Below are 17,606 nucleotides of genomic sequence, written 5' to 3'. Positions count from 1 at the left end.
GTAAAGAACATGGATTGAAAGTGAATTACAATAGTATTTTTTTTTAACCATATCCCCCCTGTAATCTATGATCATTTCTAAATTCATGACTTTCCCAATCATGTCTAAGCAATGATTACTTCCAGTGAGGATGGAATTGCGCTATGACGCATAACCACAGTGGGCTGCAGGCATAATCCACATACGCAGTAGCTAGGAGACCACCGACCATTATTATCATTATTATTTCTTTTTTAACAGCGGTCACTTACTGTTGTGCTACAATAGTAAAATACACAAGGTGAAATTTAGAGATTTGGTTGTGCATCAGCAGTTGGTTAGCAAATAAAAGTTTGTCACATACACATATGTTATCGTACGGGCAACAAAATGTTGGTTTCTAGCTCCAACAATGCAGTAATACCTAACAATACAAAACACACAATCCTAAAAATGTATATAGTAAATATCAGAACAAATATTGCCAGTCACCGAGTCACAATTAGCCATGTCAGCTACAAAAATGTAGATCGGTAAGTTAGTCTAGCCAGTTATCTAAACTTCTTGTAATAATGGCCCGATACCGACTGGGCACGCAGGGGCATGTGCCCAAGGGCCCTGACCTCCAGGAGGCCCCCAATGATTGTGTTAGTCACTCTCACTCAAACATGGTTAACATTGCATAAATCTTGACAAAATGTGTAGAATTGCAGCAAATTCACTGTAATACTGCACCTTTTCTCTGCTCCGTGGCAAAATGAGTCTAATTGCATGAAATGTATTCAAAATTGCTAAACCTTTCCCTGCACAATGGCAAAATGGCCACAATTGAAATGTAAATATTTCAACAATTTCAATTTCTCTCCACCGTCAAGAGGGGGGAGGGCACTACAACGTTTTGCCAGCGAGGTGGGCAGCCCCCAAACCAAATATTGGTTAGGGCCCTCAAAAGCCATGTTAAGATCCAAATGAACAACATAACATGGACAGAGGGGGACCTGGGACTTCATCCACAAATCATCTCACAGTAATTGTTGATCTAGGATGTGTCTATAATCTTATTCTTGTTGTAAACTGCAAAACTGATCCGAGAGGAACACTCCTACTCTGAGACAGTTGATATGTAAGGCTCCAGGTTAGATGGAATGTTAACACTTGGCCCCTGGGGTTGAGTGGGGTCATATGGGTATCAAACTTCATGCTAATGAATTTATCTGGAGTAGGAGTGATGAGTTATTGCTGATGGGGACGAGGCAGAGGCTCAAGTGTTTCCACTGTACAAGATATCTGTGGAATGGTTACAGACAATATACAGGTGAGAGGTCAAAAGTATATTATATGCAAATAACAGGATTGGGTTGTGTAGCTGACAGTAGTGGCTCGCTCAATCTTTACATATATCCCTCCTTTTGTCCTCCTAAGGTGTAATCACTGAGTAGAAATGACTAGACAGGTTAATGCCATGTAGTGGAGCCCTTGGTTTCACCTGCCCATTCCTGTCTAAGCAGTGATTACTTCAAGGAGGGAGGAAGGAGTTGCTCAGTAATTTGTATCAAACATCTCAGTTCTCCCAAAGTGCCCCCTTTCAATTCTCTGCATGAACAGGAAATATGGTGGAAACTCCTTTTGGGCCATGCATACGCCAATCTAATGCTTTTACATTTATGGCGAATAGTGAATCATATTATGTACGCCCTTCAGGAGAAGTGAGTGTTTGATGTCATTACACTAAATTGAAATATTGATCATCATAAGTGATTTCTTACAGACATCCCACCAAATGATGTTAAATATATTTCAAAAGGACAAATTAAGAAAGACTACAAATGAAATGCATCACCCACATATGAAACATATTCAATGTCTACATGAACAAATATAGCAATGTGCAGAATAAATTAGCAATTTCAATTGTCATTGATTGACATTTCCCCTCATCCCAAATCACATGTCATGTCTACATCAAGTAGCACTTTTCCATCTAACTGCACCGTAGGTCAGCCCACATGGGACAAGTGAGAGGGATTTTTTTTTTCACACGCTAGATCAAACAATGAAAGTTCAGCAGGATGTCATCCAGAATGTGGAAATTTAAGGCCCTTTGCAAGGGGTCAAAGGTTACAATAGTGCAGAATGGAAAGTATCACCAATAACCAGAGACTGGATGTATTATTAGTGTATTTGTATACTGTTCTGCATATACACAGAAAGAACCGGATGAATTTTTCACCCGTTAGTTGGAATTTCTCTACCCCACACTGTCAGATCGTCAAGTTGTAGTTCATGAATGTCTTTGACAGGAAAGTTGTGGTTAGCTAATGGCCAACTTTCACCAAAATTTAGAAATGTGTTGTTGTATATGTAAGACTTAAAGCATAATAAATGCAAAAAGTAACTAAATGTTTTCTGGTAGGGTCCACTACATCATAGGCCCTGTCCGGGGGAATCATAGGACATGGCCACAGTGTCTCCCTACCCCTCGTATCTCAGCCTCCAGTATTTATGCTGCAAAAGTTTGTGTCAGAGGGCTAGGGTCAATCTGTTATATCTGGAGTATTTCTCCTGTCTCATGCACCCTGTAATTCTCTCTCTCTCTCCCTCACCCTCCCCTCCCAGAGGACCTGAGCCCTGGAACCATGCCTCAGGACTTCCTGGCCTGATGACAACAACCTCTCCCTCAATGTGAGCAAGACAAAGGGGCTGATCGTGGACTTTAGGAAAAGGAGGGCCGAACAGGCCCCCATTAACATCGACGGGGCTGAAGTTGAGCGAGTCGAGAGTTCCAAGTTCCTTGGTGTCCACATCACCAACAAACTATCATGGTCGAAACACACCAACACAGTTGTGAAGAGGGCACGACAAAACCTTTCCCCCTCAGGAGACTGACAATATTTAGCATGGATCCCCAGATCCTCAAAAAGTTCTACAGCTGCACCATCGAGAGCATCCTGAGAGGTTGTATAACCGCCTGGTACTGCAACTGCTGGGCATCTGACCGTAAGGCGCTACAGAGGGTAGTGCGTACGGCCCAGTACATTACTGGGGCAAAGCTTCCTGACATCAAGGACCTATATACTAAGCGTTGTCACAGGAAGGGCAAAAAAATTGTCAAAGAGCCCCCCCCCCCCCCCCCCCCCCCCCCCCAGTGTTTTTACACTGCTGCTACTCACTGTTAATTATAAATGCAAAGTCACTTTACAAATGACCTCAACTAACCTGTACCCCCGCACATTGACTCTGTACCGGTACCCCATGTATATAGCCTCGTTATTGTTATGTAATTGTCTTGTGTTACTTATGGATTTAATAAAAAAAATAGACTTTAGTTTATTAAAACTTTTCTTAACTCTATTTCTTGACCTGCATTGTTGGTTCAGGGCTTGTAAGTAAGACCTTCACAGTAAGGTCCACAGCTGTTGTATTCGGCGCATGTGACAAATAAAATTTGATTTGATTTGGCTTGGTTTTTGCTCTGGCATGCACTGTCAACTGTGGGACCTTATATAGACAGGTGTGTGCCTTTCCCAATTATGTCCAATCAATTGAATTTACCACAGGTGGACTCCAATGAAGTTGTAGAAACAGCTCTAGGATGATCAATGGAAACAGGATGCACCTGAGCTCAATTTGAGACTCATTGCAAAGGGGAAGAATCATTATGTAAATAAGGTATTTCTGTTTTTTATTTGTAATTAATTTGCTAAAATGTATAAACACGGTATTCACTTTGTCATCATATGGTATTGTGTGTAGATTGAGGGAAAATATTAACATAATCGATTTTAGAATAAGGTTGTTAGGTTATAGCATGTGAAAAAGAAAAAGGAGTCTCTGCATGTGAAAAGTAAAAGGAGTCTGTCTGTCTGGTAGAGTAGTGGTTATGGCGTTTGCTCCCCGAACCAGAGTTTGAGAGTTCAAATCTGAGAAGAGTAATTTTTAGAGAGCCATTTTTGATGTTGCGTTTTGTTGGCATGAAAGAGCTATTTTGAGGTGTGTAGGGGGGTAGGGGCTAGTTCCCATCAAATAGAAGGACTGAAGTGACACCTTGTATAGAATGTCCTTTTAATAGAGTTGTGATAACATACTTTGTCGTGGAGTAACAATATAATCCTTGTCTGCAAAAAGCCAATTTTGACCTGGGGGCATGCTTTGTAGACCATTCAAAAGCGTTCCGATACCTTGTCCCCAAGAAAAAACCCACATGTCATGATAGCTTATAGACAGTAGTAGGCAAATGAAGGGACAAAGTTCCAATATTAAGATTTTGGAATAACATTTCTAGGGTCTATTTGCTGGTAATTGGAAACACGTCCCTTTTGAATTTCGTCCCCCGTTCCTAAACACAACCATCCTATTGTGTAGGTTTTGAAGATTCATAATCTATGTTTGTAATCATCAGAAGAAGATTGAGGAACGGTTGGTGGACCCAAGAAGTACAAGCCCCCACACCATTCTCCAACCTCTGAAATGTTGTCTTTGATGTGTGCATTTTGAAGTATCCATTAGCATTTAGTGTCTGTCTGTCTGGTAGAGTAGTGGTTATGGCGGTTGCTCCCCGAACCAGAGTTTGAGAGTTCAAATCTGAGAAGAGTAATTTTTAGAGAGCCATTTTTGATGTTGCGTTTTGTTGGCATGAAAGAGCTATTTTGAGGTGTGTAGGGGGGTAGGGGCTAGTTCCCATCAAATAGAAGGACTGAAGTGACACCTTGTATAGAATGTCCTTTTAATAGAGTTGTGATAACATACTTTGTCGTGGAGTAACAATATAATCCTTGTCTGCAAAAAGCCAATTTTGACCTGGGGGCATGCTTTGTAGACCATTCAAAAGCGTTCCGATACCTTGTCCCCAAGAAAAAACCCACATGTCATGATAGCTTATAGACAGTAGTAGGCAAGTGAAGGGACAAAGTTCCAATATTAAGATTTTGGAATAACATTTCTAGGGTCTATTTGCTGGTAATTGGAAACACGTCCCTTTCGAATTTCGTCCCCCGTTCCTAAACACAACCATCCTATTGTGTAGGTTTTGAAGATTCATAATCTATGTTTGTAATCATCAGAACAAGATTGAGGAACGGTTGGTGGACCCAAGAAGTACAAGCCCCCACACCATTCTCCAACCTCTGAAATGTTGTCTTTGATGTGTGCATTTTGAAGTATCCATTAGCATTTAGTCTCTGTCTGTCTGGTAGAGTAGTGGTTATGGCGGTTGCTCCCCGAACCAGAGTTTGAGAGTTCAAATCTGAGAAGAGTAATTTTTAGAGAGCCATTTTTGATGTTGCGTTTTGTTGGCATGAAAGAGCTATTTTGAGGTGTGTAGGGGGGTAGGGGCTAGTTCCCATCAAATAGAAGGACTGAAGTGACACCTTGTATAGAATGTCCTTTTAATAGAGTTGTGATAACATACTTTGTCGTGGAGTAACAATATAATCCTTGTCTGCAAAAAGCCAATTTTGACCTGGGGGCATGCTTTGTAGACCATTCAAAAGCGTTCCGATACCTTGTCCCCAAGAAAAAACCCACATGTCATGATAGCTTATAGACAGTAGTAGGCAAATGAAGGGACAAAGTTCCAATATTAAGATTTTGGAATAACATTTCTAGGGTCTATTTGCTGGTAATTGGAAACACGTCCCTTTCGAATTTCGTCCCCCGTTCCTAAACACATCCATTCTATAGTGTAGGTTTTGAAGATTCATAATCTATGCTTGTAGTCATCAGAAGAAGATTAAGGAACGGTTGGTGGACCCAAGAAGTACAAGCCCCCACACCATTCTCCAACCTCTGAAATGTTGTCTTTGATGTGTGCATTTTCATGATCCCCTTAATACTTTGTCTCTGTCTGTCTGGTAGAGTAGTGGTTATGGTGGTTGCTCCCCGAACCAGAGTTTGAGAGTTCAAATCCCAGAGAAACAGTTAATGTAGCACCTTCTTTCTTGTTGCCTTTGTGGGCCTGAAAGAGCAAACAAGAGGTATGTAGGGGAAAAGGGGCTAGTTCCCATCAAATAGCAAGAATGAAGTGACACCTTGTTTCAAATGTCATTTCAATAGAGTTGTGATATGCTGTGGGGTAACAATACAACCATACTCTGCAAAAGCCAACTTTTACCTGGGGCCATTCTTTGTAGACCATTCAAAGGTGTTCCTAGTCTTGGTCCCCCTGAAGAAAGCCACATGTTAAGATAGTTTAAAAATAGTTGTAGTAGTAGTTATAGTGGTGAATTCCCAAAGGAGAGGTTGTGAGTTAAATTCCTTTCAAGAGCATGCCAACTTGCTTTTGTTGCCTTGACAGAACAATGTTGAGGTGGGGTTCCGGAAGGACATAGACAGCAAGGGAAATTGGATTATAAAATGTTAGGGTACAGCAACTGTTGTTGAGTAGGAGTGCTGATCTATGATCAAACCCACCCCTGTCCATATAATCTTATTCCAGAGACAACTGATTCAGAATGATCAAGGCAAAGCTGATCGTAGAAAAGTGCTCCTCTGTACGCATTTATGAAATGTCTCAGGCTAAGAGTGCTGAACTGGAATCAGTACCCCCCACCCCCCGTCAAAGTAACGTTATTCATTCTACTCACAAATGCTAAACAGATCCTAGTTCAGCACTCCTACTTCAAGCCACCAAGTGAATGTTGGATATTGGGTGCTAAACGTCTTGAACAGTGGTTGAAAAAGTACCCAATTGTCATACTTGAGTAAAAGTAAAGATACCTTAATAGAAAATGTCTCAAGTAAAAGTCACCCAGTAAAATACTAAGTAAATGTCATTGCTAAAAGATACTTAAGTATCAGTGGTAAAAGTATAAATTATTTGACCTTCCATATATTAAGCCAACCAGACAGCACAATTCTCTTGTATTTTTATTTAAGAAATAGCCATGGGAACACTCAGACATAATTTACAAACGAAGCATGTGTTTAGTGAGTCTGCTAGATCAGAGGCAGTAGGGATGACCAGGGATGTTCTCTTGATAAGTGTGTGAATTGGACCATTTTCCTGTCCGGCTTAGCATTCAAAATGCAAAAAGTACTTTTGGGTGCCAGGGAAACTGTATGGAGTAAAAAAAATATTATTTTCTTTAGAAATGTGGTGAAGTAAAATATAATGTTGTAAAGAAACAGAAAGAGTAAAAGTACAGATACAAAAAAAACAGATATAAACGGAATGTAGTGGAGTAGTTTAAATACATTTTTGTTAAGTAATTTACACCACTGGACTTGAAAGGAACACCTCAATTACCTCGACTAACAGGTGCCCCGACACATTGACTCTGTACCGGTACCCCATGTATATAGGCTCGCTGTTTTTATTTTACTGCTGATCTTTAATTATTTGTTACTTTTATTTCTTATTTTTCTTACAACTAAATTGTTGGTTAAGGGCTTAATTTCAGCATTTCACTGCAAGGTCTACACATGTAGTATTCGGCGCATGTGACAAATACAATTTGATTTGTGACACATGAAAACATGTTGTGAACCTGGTGTGACATTATTGAAGCTGTGCTGACACCTAGTGGACATCAAGAGGACCTACACTACACACACATATACACACACACACACACACACACACACACTATAACCTTAAAACAGATAGGATGCTTTACATAAGTTGCTCTTTTTTATTAGACACTAATATATATGTCCAATAAACAGACGTTCAAAAGTCGGAATGTAAAGCAAAAACGACTGGAAAGTTATTCAAAAGCAGGTGTAGTGAATCAAGCATCTTGGGGTTACCTGAAATAGGTCAAAGTATATATTTTAAATGTTCTAATTTATTTAATCTTTATTTAACTAGGCAAGATGAACTCAACAACATCGACAGACACAAGTTACCTGCTATATTTGGGAAACAGGATTAACACAGAGAGAACTTGGCAAAATGCATGTTTCTGTAGTAAGAGTAGGTATATACAGTATCATCGGTAACAATTGTGTACAACCCACCTAGCTAAAAAAAATACTGGGACTAGCGGTCATTAGTTACATTTCAACCACAGCGATTCCCTAATTGAGGCGCAACAGAGTTCACCGGCAAATGCAGGAACACCGGAAATAATAACTAAACCAACGAACGAGAAATGGTGGAGGCTAGCAGAACGAAGAGACATTTTTCCGAATAAACGTGGTGAGTGAAAAACGTAATTACATAGCTCACTCCCTACCCGGTATGTCATTCTACTGTTATACGACTGTATGCGTTGTTTGTTGGCAACCTTGATATTTACGAAGTTTTTGGAACGGATTCCTGTTGGAACGTTCCACAAATTATACCCACCCGGGAAATGCAACCCTCACCAGCGGATTTCAATTCGAAGGTATGGAAGAACACGTTTAACAGTGAATCATAAAACAATCGAGGTGAGGGCGTTGGCACTGTGTGCTCTTTTTAAGGATGGATCCCAAACTCTAGGATCCAGTAGAACAGGGGTGATCTGCCTGTCACTGACTACTACCCAACCTGGAGTGGCGGGGATATGTTTTAGCGGGTGGAATAGTGGAGAACAATTGGAGGTTTACTTAGTAGCGATGCAAATATCATGGTACAGCTATATGGACACTCAATTATTTTGGTACTTTTTAATGGTAAGTTTCCAAACATTATGATAAACGGAATTGAGTCTCATTATGGTTAAATACGTATAGCCAGTTATAATTGAAATGGTTTAGCGGACAGTAAGAAAAGACGAATCAGTATTTACCTGGCTAAAAGAGATGGAATATAATATCTGTTTACAGGACACGCATTCAACAATTTCAGATGAAGTTGTGTGGGAAAAGGACTGGTGGGGGAGGCAAATATACTTCTCCCATGGGCATAGAAACTCAAAGGGGTGATGATATGAATTAACAATTTTGATCTGAATGTACAAATTGTCCAAACAGATCCGCAAGGTAGATGGATTATTTTAAATGTTATTGGACCACAAACGGATTTGGCTCATTAATCTATATGGTCCAAATAGTGATGATCCATGCTGCTTTGAAAACATATAATAATTGATCAAGCAATACAATGCTCCATTTATTATGGTTGGAGATTATAAAACTGTTTTAAATAACTCGATGGACCGTAAAATAAATCGCACTACAAACTATCATCCCCATGCACTTAAGGAAATCACGAATATCATCGATATATTGAAACTAGTGCATAAATGGAGGCTTAAATATCCCGAGCTCGTGAGATCTACATGGCGGAGGCTCAATCAAGCTAGTCGTCTTGACTACTTATGTCATTCTCCCTGGCACCAAAATATAGTGCTGACAGAATGCGGTCGGACCATCAAATAATTGGCGTATACATTTCTCTTACAGAATTTCCACCTGGGCGAGGATATTGGAAATGTAATCAAAGCCTATTGGACGATACCTTGTTTTTAACCAGGACAGAAGAATTTGTAACTTACTTTTTCCGACACTACGTACAGTACAGCAGATCCCGTTTTGTATGGGACACTTTTAAATGTGGCTTTAGAGGCCATGCAATTCAATACTAATCTTTAAAACAAATGCAATTTAGGTCAAAAGAGTTCGTATTAACAAAGGAAATAACCGTACAGATGTCAATAAAAACTAACATGGAGGCACAGAATAAGTTAGAGGAAAAATAAATGGAAGAACTTAAGAAAGATCAAGTGTAATATATTATAAAATATAAAGTGAATTGGATGGAATGTGGAAAAATGCACTAATTTAATCTTTTTATTTTATTTTTTACTATAACTTGTTACAAATGAAAGTCACCCACAATTCACCAAACCAATATTTTGAAAGCGGAAGCAAAGTAATTTAAGCATATATTTTCGTTTCAGTCTCCTCCATCTCCACTAGTTAGAGGAATGGATTTTCTTTCTATAATAATGTAAAATTAACTTCTGTACAGAGACTCATGTGAAGGACAAATTACAGAGGAAGGACTTGTTGATGTAATTAAAGCATTTAAGTCCGGGAAAACTCTTGGGCAGCTGTAAGCAAGCGTAGGTTCAGAATCTATTCTGGCTATATGTAATGCGCACAATGATCTACACAAACACTGGTAGCATCAGCCCTACTGGCAAGACCAGACATGCACTGCTATACTAAGCTACTTAAAACTAAGCCCCCCCCCCCACCCCACATGTCCTGATGCAATGAGTAACCTGTCCCTGCACACCAATAAAGAAACCTGTAACCTCTGAGCTTTGTTGCAGATCTGGCAGGGGTTCGGTCCTTCGTGCCAGAGCAGGAGATGGAGGTGAGGATCATTGGTGGTGTGGAGGCCTGGGCCCACTCCTGGCCATGGCAGGTATCCCTACGCTTTACCACCATGCCAGCCTGTGGTGGTGCCATCATCGCCCCTCAGTGGGTTCTGACTGCCGCACACTGTTTCAAGCAGTGAGTAGTTCTGGAAGTTCAAGTAACAATAAATCAAATAGATGTATAGCTAGAGAAATCAAAATAATTATGGATGGTGTTTTACAGGTATAACAAAGTGGATTTCTGGACTGTGATGGCGGGAAAACACGACCTTGAGAATCCTGATGAAGAATGTCAACAGGTGGGATACACACATGGACGAACAACATTCAAGTCATTAAACAGATTTTTTTTCTTCCTGTATTACTATTCTGCATTGACATTTTAACTGTTAAGGCACCCATTTATTTTTGTTTTCAGTTGGTTGCAATCTCAAAAATAGTCACCCACAAGGATTACAACCGCATGACAAAGATGAATGACATTGCCCTGGTGAAGATGAAGACCCCGCTGATGTTCAACCAGTGTGTGAGACCCATAGAGATATGGATGGGGCCAATCGAACCCAAAAAGCAATGCACAGTGACCGGCTGGGGCACCACCAGAGAGAGTCAGTAGATTGCCTACATTCCTTTTTGAAGTTTAGTTGCCTTTTGTCTCTTTATAAGAAAGGTCAGGTATGGTCTTCTGGGGTCATGACTGACTTTCAATCATAATTGATCATTCACAGTGAGGAAGGTCCTGTTTCTTGTGTTCCCCTATTCATGTGCTCTTTCTTCCTCTTCCTACTCTTCTACTCTCAGATGGGCCTCGTGCCAACAGACTCCAGGAGGTTAATGTGACCTGCCTGTCCCCAGAGGACTGTAACAAGTTCTACCGTGGTGTAGTTCAGCCCACCATGTTCTGTGCTGGAGACCCTGAAGGAGGCATAGACGCCTGCCAGGTAGTGAACTCGAACCCTGGCAATGCTTTAATGCTTTCATGTATTTATCCCTTTCATTGTATTCTACTTTCATACAAAAAGGCTGTGTCCTGTGATCCTCGTCTTGTGATGTGGTTGTTCCTGCAGGGTGACTCAGGTGGACCTCTGTCCTGCTACACAGGGTCCAGGTATGAGTTGGCTGGAGTGGTCAGCTGGGGAGTGGGCTGTGGTAGAGCCCAGAGGCCTGGGGTCTATACTAAAGTACAGGTCTACCTAGACTGGATCAATGAATTAATTCAAGGTAAGTACACACTTGGAGCCCAACCCTAGAGAAGTACTTCATTTTAAGCACTCAGGAGATTTATTTATTATCTTTTATTTTTAACAGGTGAAAAGTCTGTGTCTGATGGTATTACTGTGACTGAAGGTAGGTTATGTCACTGCTAAATTAGTTAACTACCAGAAATAAACTTTTACGGGAGTAAAAATGAATATCTGATTAATTTTAATCTTACTGCCAGCTCATCAAATTTTATTTTGTTGATCAAAACATTGCATTATCAAAACAGCAGATCATGTTCAGTTTGACCACTAACCCTCTTGTACCCTCTCTTCCTGTCTCCCAGAGAGTTGTGGTCAGAGTAAGATATTGACCTGCCGGCTGGATTCCCGCCCGGCAGGGGTGTATGTGACCTTGGAGGGTGAGGTGCGGGTGGGGAGTGTGACAGAGGCGTGCGCCAACTCCTGGCCCTGGCAGGTCAGTCTGCAGTCCAAAGGGAGACATTACTGCAGCGGGACCCTGATCCACCACCACTGGGTCCTGGCACCGCAACACTGCCACAGCAAGTGAGTTAGTCACCAAGTACCGACACAGGACACACACTATCGCCTGTAATCTAACCTCTACATCAGTGGTTTCCAAACTTTTTATAGCCCCGTACCCCTTCAAACATTCAACCTCCAGCTGTGTACCCCCTCTAGCACCAGGGTCAGCGCACTCTCAAAAGTTTTGCCATCGTTGTAAGCCTGCCACACGCACTATACGATAAACTCACATTTATTAAACATAAGAATGAGTGTTTGTCACAACCCGTCTCATGGGAAGTGACAAAGAGCTCTTATAGGACCAGGGCACAAATAATAATAATCAACAATTTTGCTCTTTATTTAGCCATCTTACATATAAAACCTTATTTGTTCATCAAATTGTGATTAACTCACCACAGGTTAATGGATGTGCTTGAAAGGATGCACATAACTCTGCAATGTTGTACTAGAGGGCCTCAGTCTTAAATTATTTTCCTCACACACTGTGCCTGTATTTAGTTTTCATGCTAGTGAGGGCGGAGAATCCACTCTTACATAGGTACGTGGTTGCAAAGGGCATCAGTGTCTTAACAGCATGATTTGCCAAGGAAGGATACTCTGAGCGCAGCCCAATCCAGAAATCTGGCAGTGGCTTCTGATTTTTAAATTACATTTTCACAGAACCGCTTGTTGCAATTTCGATGAGGCTCTCTTGTTCAGATATCGGTAAGTGGACTGGAGGCAGGGCATGAAAGGGATAAAGAACCCAGTTGTATGTGTCATCCGTTTCGGTTAAATACCTGCGAAATTGAGCACCCAACTCACTCCGGTGCTTCACTTTCACATTTGACATAGTCCGTAAGTGTGTGTTAATTTGCACACAAAAATATCATACATTGATTGAAAGACCTGTGTGTTGGCCTTGTTAATGCAGACAGAGAAGAGCTCCAACTTCTTAATTATAGCCTCAATTTTGTCCCGCATATTGAATATAGTTGCGGCGAGTCCCTGTAATCCTAGATTCAGATCATTCAGGCGAGGAAAAACATCACCCAGATAGGCCAGTCGTGTGAGAAAATCGTCATCATGCAAGCGGTCAAACAAGTGACAATGATGATCAGTAAAGAAAACTTTAAGCTCGTCTCTCAATTTAAAAAAAACATGTAATTACTTTGCCCCTTGATAACCAGCGCACCTCTGTATGTTGTAAAAGTGTTACATGGTCGCTGCTCATATCATTGCGTAGTTCAGAAAATACACGAGTTCAGGGGCCTTGCTTTAACAAAGTTAACCATTTTCACTGTAGTGTTCAAAATGTCTTTCAAGCTGTCAGGCATTCCTTTGGCAGCAAGAGCCTCTCGGTGGATGCTGCAGTGTACCCAAGTGGCGTCGGGAGTAACTGCTTGCACGTACATTGCCACTCCACTGTCTCCCTGCCATGGCTTTTACGCCATCAGTACAGATACAAACACATCTTGACCATCCATTTGATGTGAAAGCTGTCCAGTACTTTAAAAATATAATCTCCTGTTGTTTGCAGAAGAGGATGTCTTCCTTAATTGACCCCCCCCCATAAACGTAACGGACATATACCAGGAGCTGTGCCAGGCCCGCCACGTCTGACTCCTCATCCAGCAATAATGCATAGAATTCACTGGCTTGTATGCGAAGCAGTAATTGTTTCAAAACATCTCCTGATGTGTCGTGAAACAGTGCTGTTTGATGAAGGCTATCTGTGTAGTTTTGGCCTTTTCCCCCAGCATTGTCCCAGCCATATCTGCGGCAGTAGGAAGAATTAAGTCCTCCACAATAGTATGGGGCCTGCCTGTCCTAGCCACTCGGTAGCTCAGCATATGACACTTCTAGCCCCTTTCTTATTAATGGTATCTATTGCTTTTATACATGTCTTTGGCTGCATGTCTCACAACTGTCAGTGTACATGCTAGTTTGGCTAGCATCACATGTAGAATTACTGATGCTAGCATTGGATGTGCTCGTGGAAGCAGAACAACTTGTGTCGTCGACAGGTGCAGGTTTAGTACTGCTGGTAGAGCTGGTATGTGTCTCTATGGAAGCGGGCCTTACTTTAAAAAAAAACATTTATCCATTTGAGCAAACGGAATGAGCAGCAGCTACGTTTGGCTACATATGGACCGTTAGTGGTATTCCCGCGAGAGAGTAACGGTTAATGTGATTGGATGTTAATTATTTGAGTAGGCTATCTGTATTTGACATTGTCAGTTCACTGAACACTAGATGGTTTCATTTTATGTTTTGACAGTGAAACGAGGCTACTGGGGTCTATTCTCTCCTCTCTTTCAGAGCTACAGTTGACACCGTGGTGCTGGGAGGTCACGACCTGAGGTTCATGGCTGCCCAGACCATCCCGGTGGACGAGGTGTTCAGCCACCCCCATGACGGAACCTTCCCTTCGACCTCTGACCTCACACTCATCAAGCTCAGTGTTCCAGCTCGATTTGGTATCAAATACTCTTCCAGTATGGGTTACTTTAGCTCACTGATTGTATTGGTTTACAGGACCGTTAACTTGGCTTGCAGGCCTTAAGCATGTGACATATCTAGGATGCTTATTCTGGTGGTTTTCTTCTATGATATGTCCCTAGATGACACAGTGTCTCCAGTTTGCCTCCCACATGAGGATGTGAAGCTGGATGACAGCTGGTCCTGTCTGACAACAGGCTGGGGATCCAGCAAATCGGCACGTATGTACAGCAACATAATAACTCATGACCATAAGTTCTCGTGTTGGTGGCTGGTTTACCACTGAGGAACTGGAGGGACTCCTCCTGGAGCCACGGTGTTTCATCGGTCTTGCTCGTACACATTATCATAAGTAGGCAGCATCCTTCTCTATATATAATGTGCTCTCTTGTCTCCCGCTAGCGAAGGTTAGCAGAGCCACCCTGCACCAGGCCAGGCTGGGTCTGGTCAACAGGACCGCTTGTAGAGAGAGCTGGGGAGAGGATCTCATCACGGACACCCAGCTGTGTACAGACCCAGCCGGCTCTGTCTCCTGCATGGTATGTATAGTGGGACGGGTAACTCTATGGTGTACTCATGAAGACCCGGGTGACTGATTTGGATCAATGAATGGTTGTAAAATGGCTATGAGCTAACACTACTGATGTGAACGAGTGGTCTTCATAAAAATGAGGAATGATTCTAAGTTGATGTTGAACACCCGACTGGACTAGTGCACGCAAACGTTCACAACATTGTTAGTTACATTGGTATAACATTAGTGTAATGTATTTTCTTCTTTCTTCCCTATCTATAGGGGGACTCTGGTGCTCCACTCCTCTGCCAGAAAATAAATGGGGTCTTCTTCCTCTTTGGGGTGGTCACATGGGGCAGCCCGAGCTGTGACATCAGCACACCAGCAGTCTTCTCCCGACTATCGGCGTATCATTCCTGGATCGCAAACATAACCACTGACATCTGACTTTGTTTCACGTAACGGAATAAACGCTAACTTTTTTGATCCAGTGTTCATTTTCAGACTTGTGTAAAGGCGAAGGCCCACAATGACACGGTGTCTGACGCAATCACAATTAATGTTCCAATAGGTTTGAGAAGAACGTGACGGGCACACACAAAGGTGACTGTTGTCGCACACTGTATTTCTGTCTTCATATCGTTTGTCAAAGATGTTTTACTTTTCTCTTGTAATTAGTTTTGTAAACAATGATTGAGGTAAATTGCACATGATTTTATACATTCAATTATAAAGTAGGAACACGTTTTAAGGAGGTAGGAATGTACACCGAGTGCACAAAATATTATGCACACTTTCTCATTCCATTATAGCCTGACCAGGTGAATCCAGGTGCAAGATATGATCCCTTATGGCACTTAATTCCACCAATCAGTTTAGATAAACGGGAGGAGACAGGTTTACAAAGGATTTTTGAAAGCCTTGGGATATGGATTGTGTGTGTGCCATTCAGAGGGTGAATGGGCAAGACAAAATATTTAAGTGCTTTTTGAACAGGTTATGGTAGTAGGTGCCAGGCGCACCGGTTTTTGTCAATTGCAACATTACTGAGTTTTTCACACGCGACAGTTTCCTGTGTGTATCAAGAATGGTCCACCACCCAGAGGACATCCAGCCGACTTGACACAACTGTGGGAAGCATTGGAGTCAACATGGGCCAGCATCCCTGTGGAACGCTTTCGATAACTAGTAGCATCCATTCCCTGATGAATTGGGGGGGGTGCAACTTTCATAAAACATAAACATCTGTTTAAACAGTCATGGGACAGACGTTGAGCCTCCTGCTCTGTTTATCTGGCCTATACTCTTACAAGGTTCCTTTTTTTATCACAATACGTCAATATTCGGCTACCTATAAAAGTCAATGGCATGCTTGGAAAAACTACCAGTGCCACTAAGATAATGCTGATGTATCATTCAAACAGGCGCTGCACAGCTTAAAATGTCAGGAGCCTTGGGTTGACCTGGAATAACCCGTCCTCCCTGTCTAGACAGCCAGCTACCAGGACACAACCCATGGGGAATGTCAGATTTACCTGCATTATTTATTTGATTGAAGATAACATGTTTGTAGGCTACAGTAACTAATGACCCGATACAAAGATCATTATTTTTGTGTAGGCTTGTTTAAAAAAAATGTTTAATTCATAGAGTTATATAGAGAACTCTAGTGCCCAAAAGCCTGTTCGGGAATTGGAAGTGTTGATTTTCCCCATTTTGAAGTAGTGGGACTGAGTGGGACTTGCTATGGGTTAAGGAAGAATCGCATAATTCCATCCAGGTCATCAGGGAATCAGCCAATGAATTACACTCCGAAAACATTCCATAACTGCAAGTGGCAGCAAATCGCCAACCAAGGCTTTATACCTGTTCAAACAACACAGGGCCCTTTCAGTTTGTTTACCAACTTGTAGAAGTACATTGACTACTTCAAAATGTAGATAGATGGCTTCAATGGCAGTGCCCGTGCTCAATGATCTCGTTTCATAAGGGCGTGCGTGGCACGCGGATAAACGCATCATAAATGTCATGTTAATTGACTGCTATTATCTCATAAAACAAAACATAGATATCATAAGCCTGTGTTGACCTCAGACCTTTTTCTGTGTGTTTTCCAAAACCCTGTTCATTCCCCATTAATTTTTCCCATAGGGATGTCTTTATTTATTTCCAAGTTCTAGGACTACAAGATGGCAGCTCTATAGAGTACCACAGTATGAGTCATAATACCCAGAAAACCTAGTGGTCAAACAAAGAAATGGTTCCAACACTTAAAATAAGAGCTGTGTTTCATGTAGGCTTACCCTGGCGTGACATTTTGATAACCGTGTAAATCTCTTTAGGACGAGGTGACTTTTCAGTGTTTCTAAAATTCCCTATGGGAAAAAAATGAATGGTGGAAAAACAATTGGAACCATTTCCCTCTTTGACCGCTAGGTTTTATGGGTATTATGACACCTCCACTGTGGAGCTCTATTGTGGCCATAGCAAGTGAGAAACCACACCGGGGTGAGAAGCTGTCCACATTTAGTGAATTAGGATAGATAAACAATGATTATTCAATATAGCTAAGCAAATAGATTTCAACAAAGATAAGCGAAACGGAGGGAAAATCCGGTGGAGGTGTTTGAGCAA

At 41.6% G+C, this 17,606-nt stretch overlaps 1 protein-coding gene across 2 annotated transcripts in view; it reads left to right on the top strand.

The window, feature by feature from the left end:
* The window catches only part of LOC129865228 (transmembrane protease serine 9-like), a 16,600-nt gene extending 925 nt beyond the window's left edge, over positions 1–15,675 (top strand). Inside the window, exons 3-14 of one of the 2 annotated variants that reach the window (XM_055937830.1) lie at positions 8,278–8,306; positions 10,182–10,365; positions 10,453–10,528; positions 10,648–10,837; positions 11,031–11,170; positions 11,297–11,450; positions 11,538–11,576; positions 11,776–11,995; positions 14,279–14,436; positions 14,581–14,679; positions 14,861–14,997; positions 15,255–15,675. In XM_055937830.1, coding sequence (XP_055793805.1) covers positions 8,278–8,306; positions 10,182–10,365; positions 10,453–10,528; positions 10,648–10,837; positions 11,031–11,170; positions 11,297–11,450; positions 11,538–11,576; positions 11,776–11,995; positions 14,279–14,436; positions 14,581–14,679; positions 14,861–14,997; positions 15,255–15,419 — 1,591 coding nt within the window. In that variant the 3' untranslated portion in view covers positions 15,420–15,675. Of the gene's footprint in view, positions 1–8,277; positions 8,307–10,181; positions 10,366–10,452; positions 10,529–10,647; positions 10,838–11,030; positions 11,171–11,296; positions 11,451–11,537; positions 11,577–11,775; positions 11,996–14,278; positions 14,437–14,580; positions 14,680–14,860; positions 14,998–15,254 lie in introns of those variants that run through there. The other variant, XM_055937831.1, reaches the window with a different exon arrangement.
* The last annotated feature ends 1,931 nt before the right edge of the window (positions 15,676–17,606 follow it).

Source organism: Salvelinus fontinalis, chromosome 11 (assembly GCF_029448725.1).
Source record: "Salvelinus fontinalis isolate EN_2023a chromosome 11, ASM2944872v1, whole genome shotgun sequence".
Taxonomy (NCBI): domain Eukaryota; kingdom Metazoa; phylum Chordata; class Actinopteri; order Salmoniformes; family Salmonidae; genus Salvelinus; species Salvelinus fontinalis.
The sequence above is the reverse complement of the archived record's forward strand: the minus strand, read 5'-3'. Positions and strand labels throughout refer to the sequence as shown.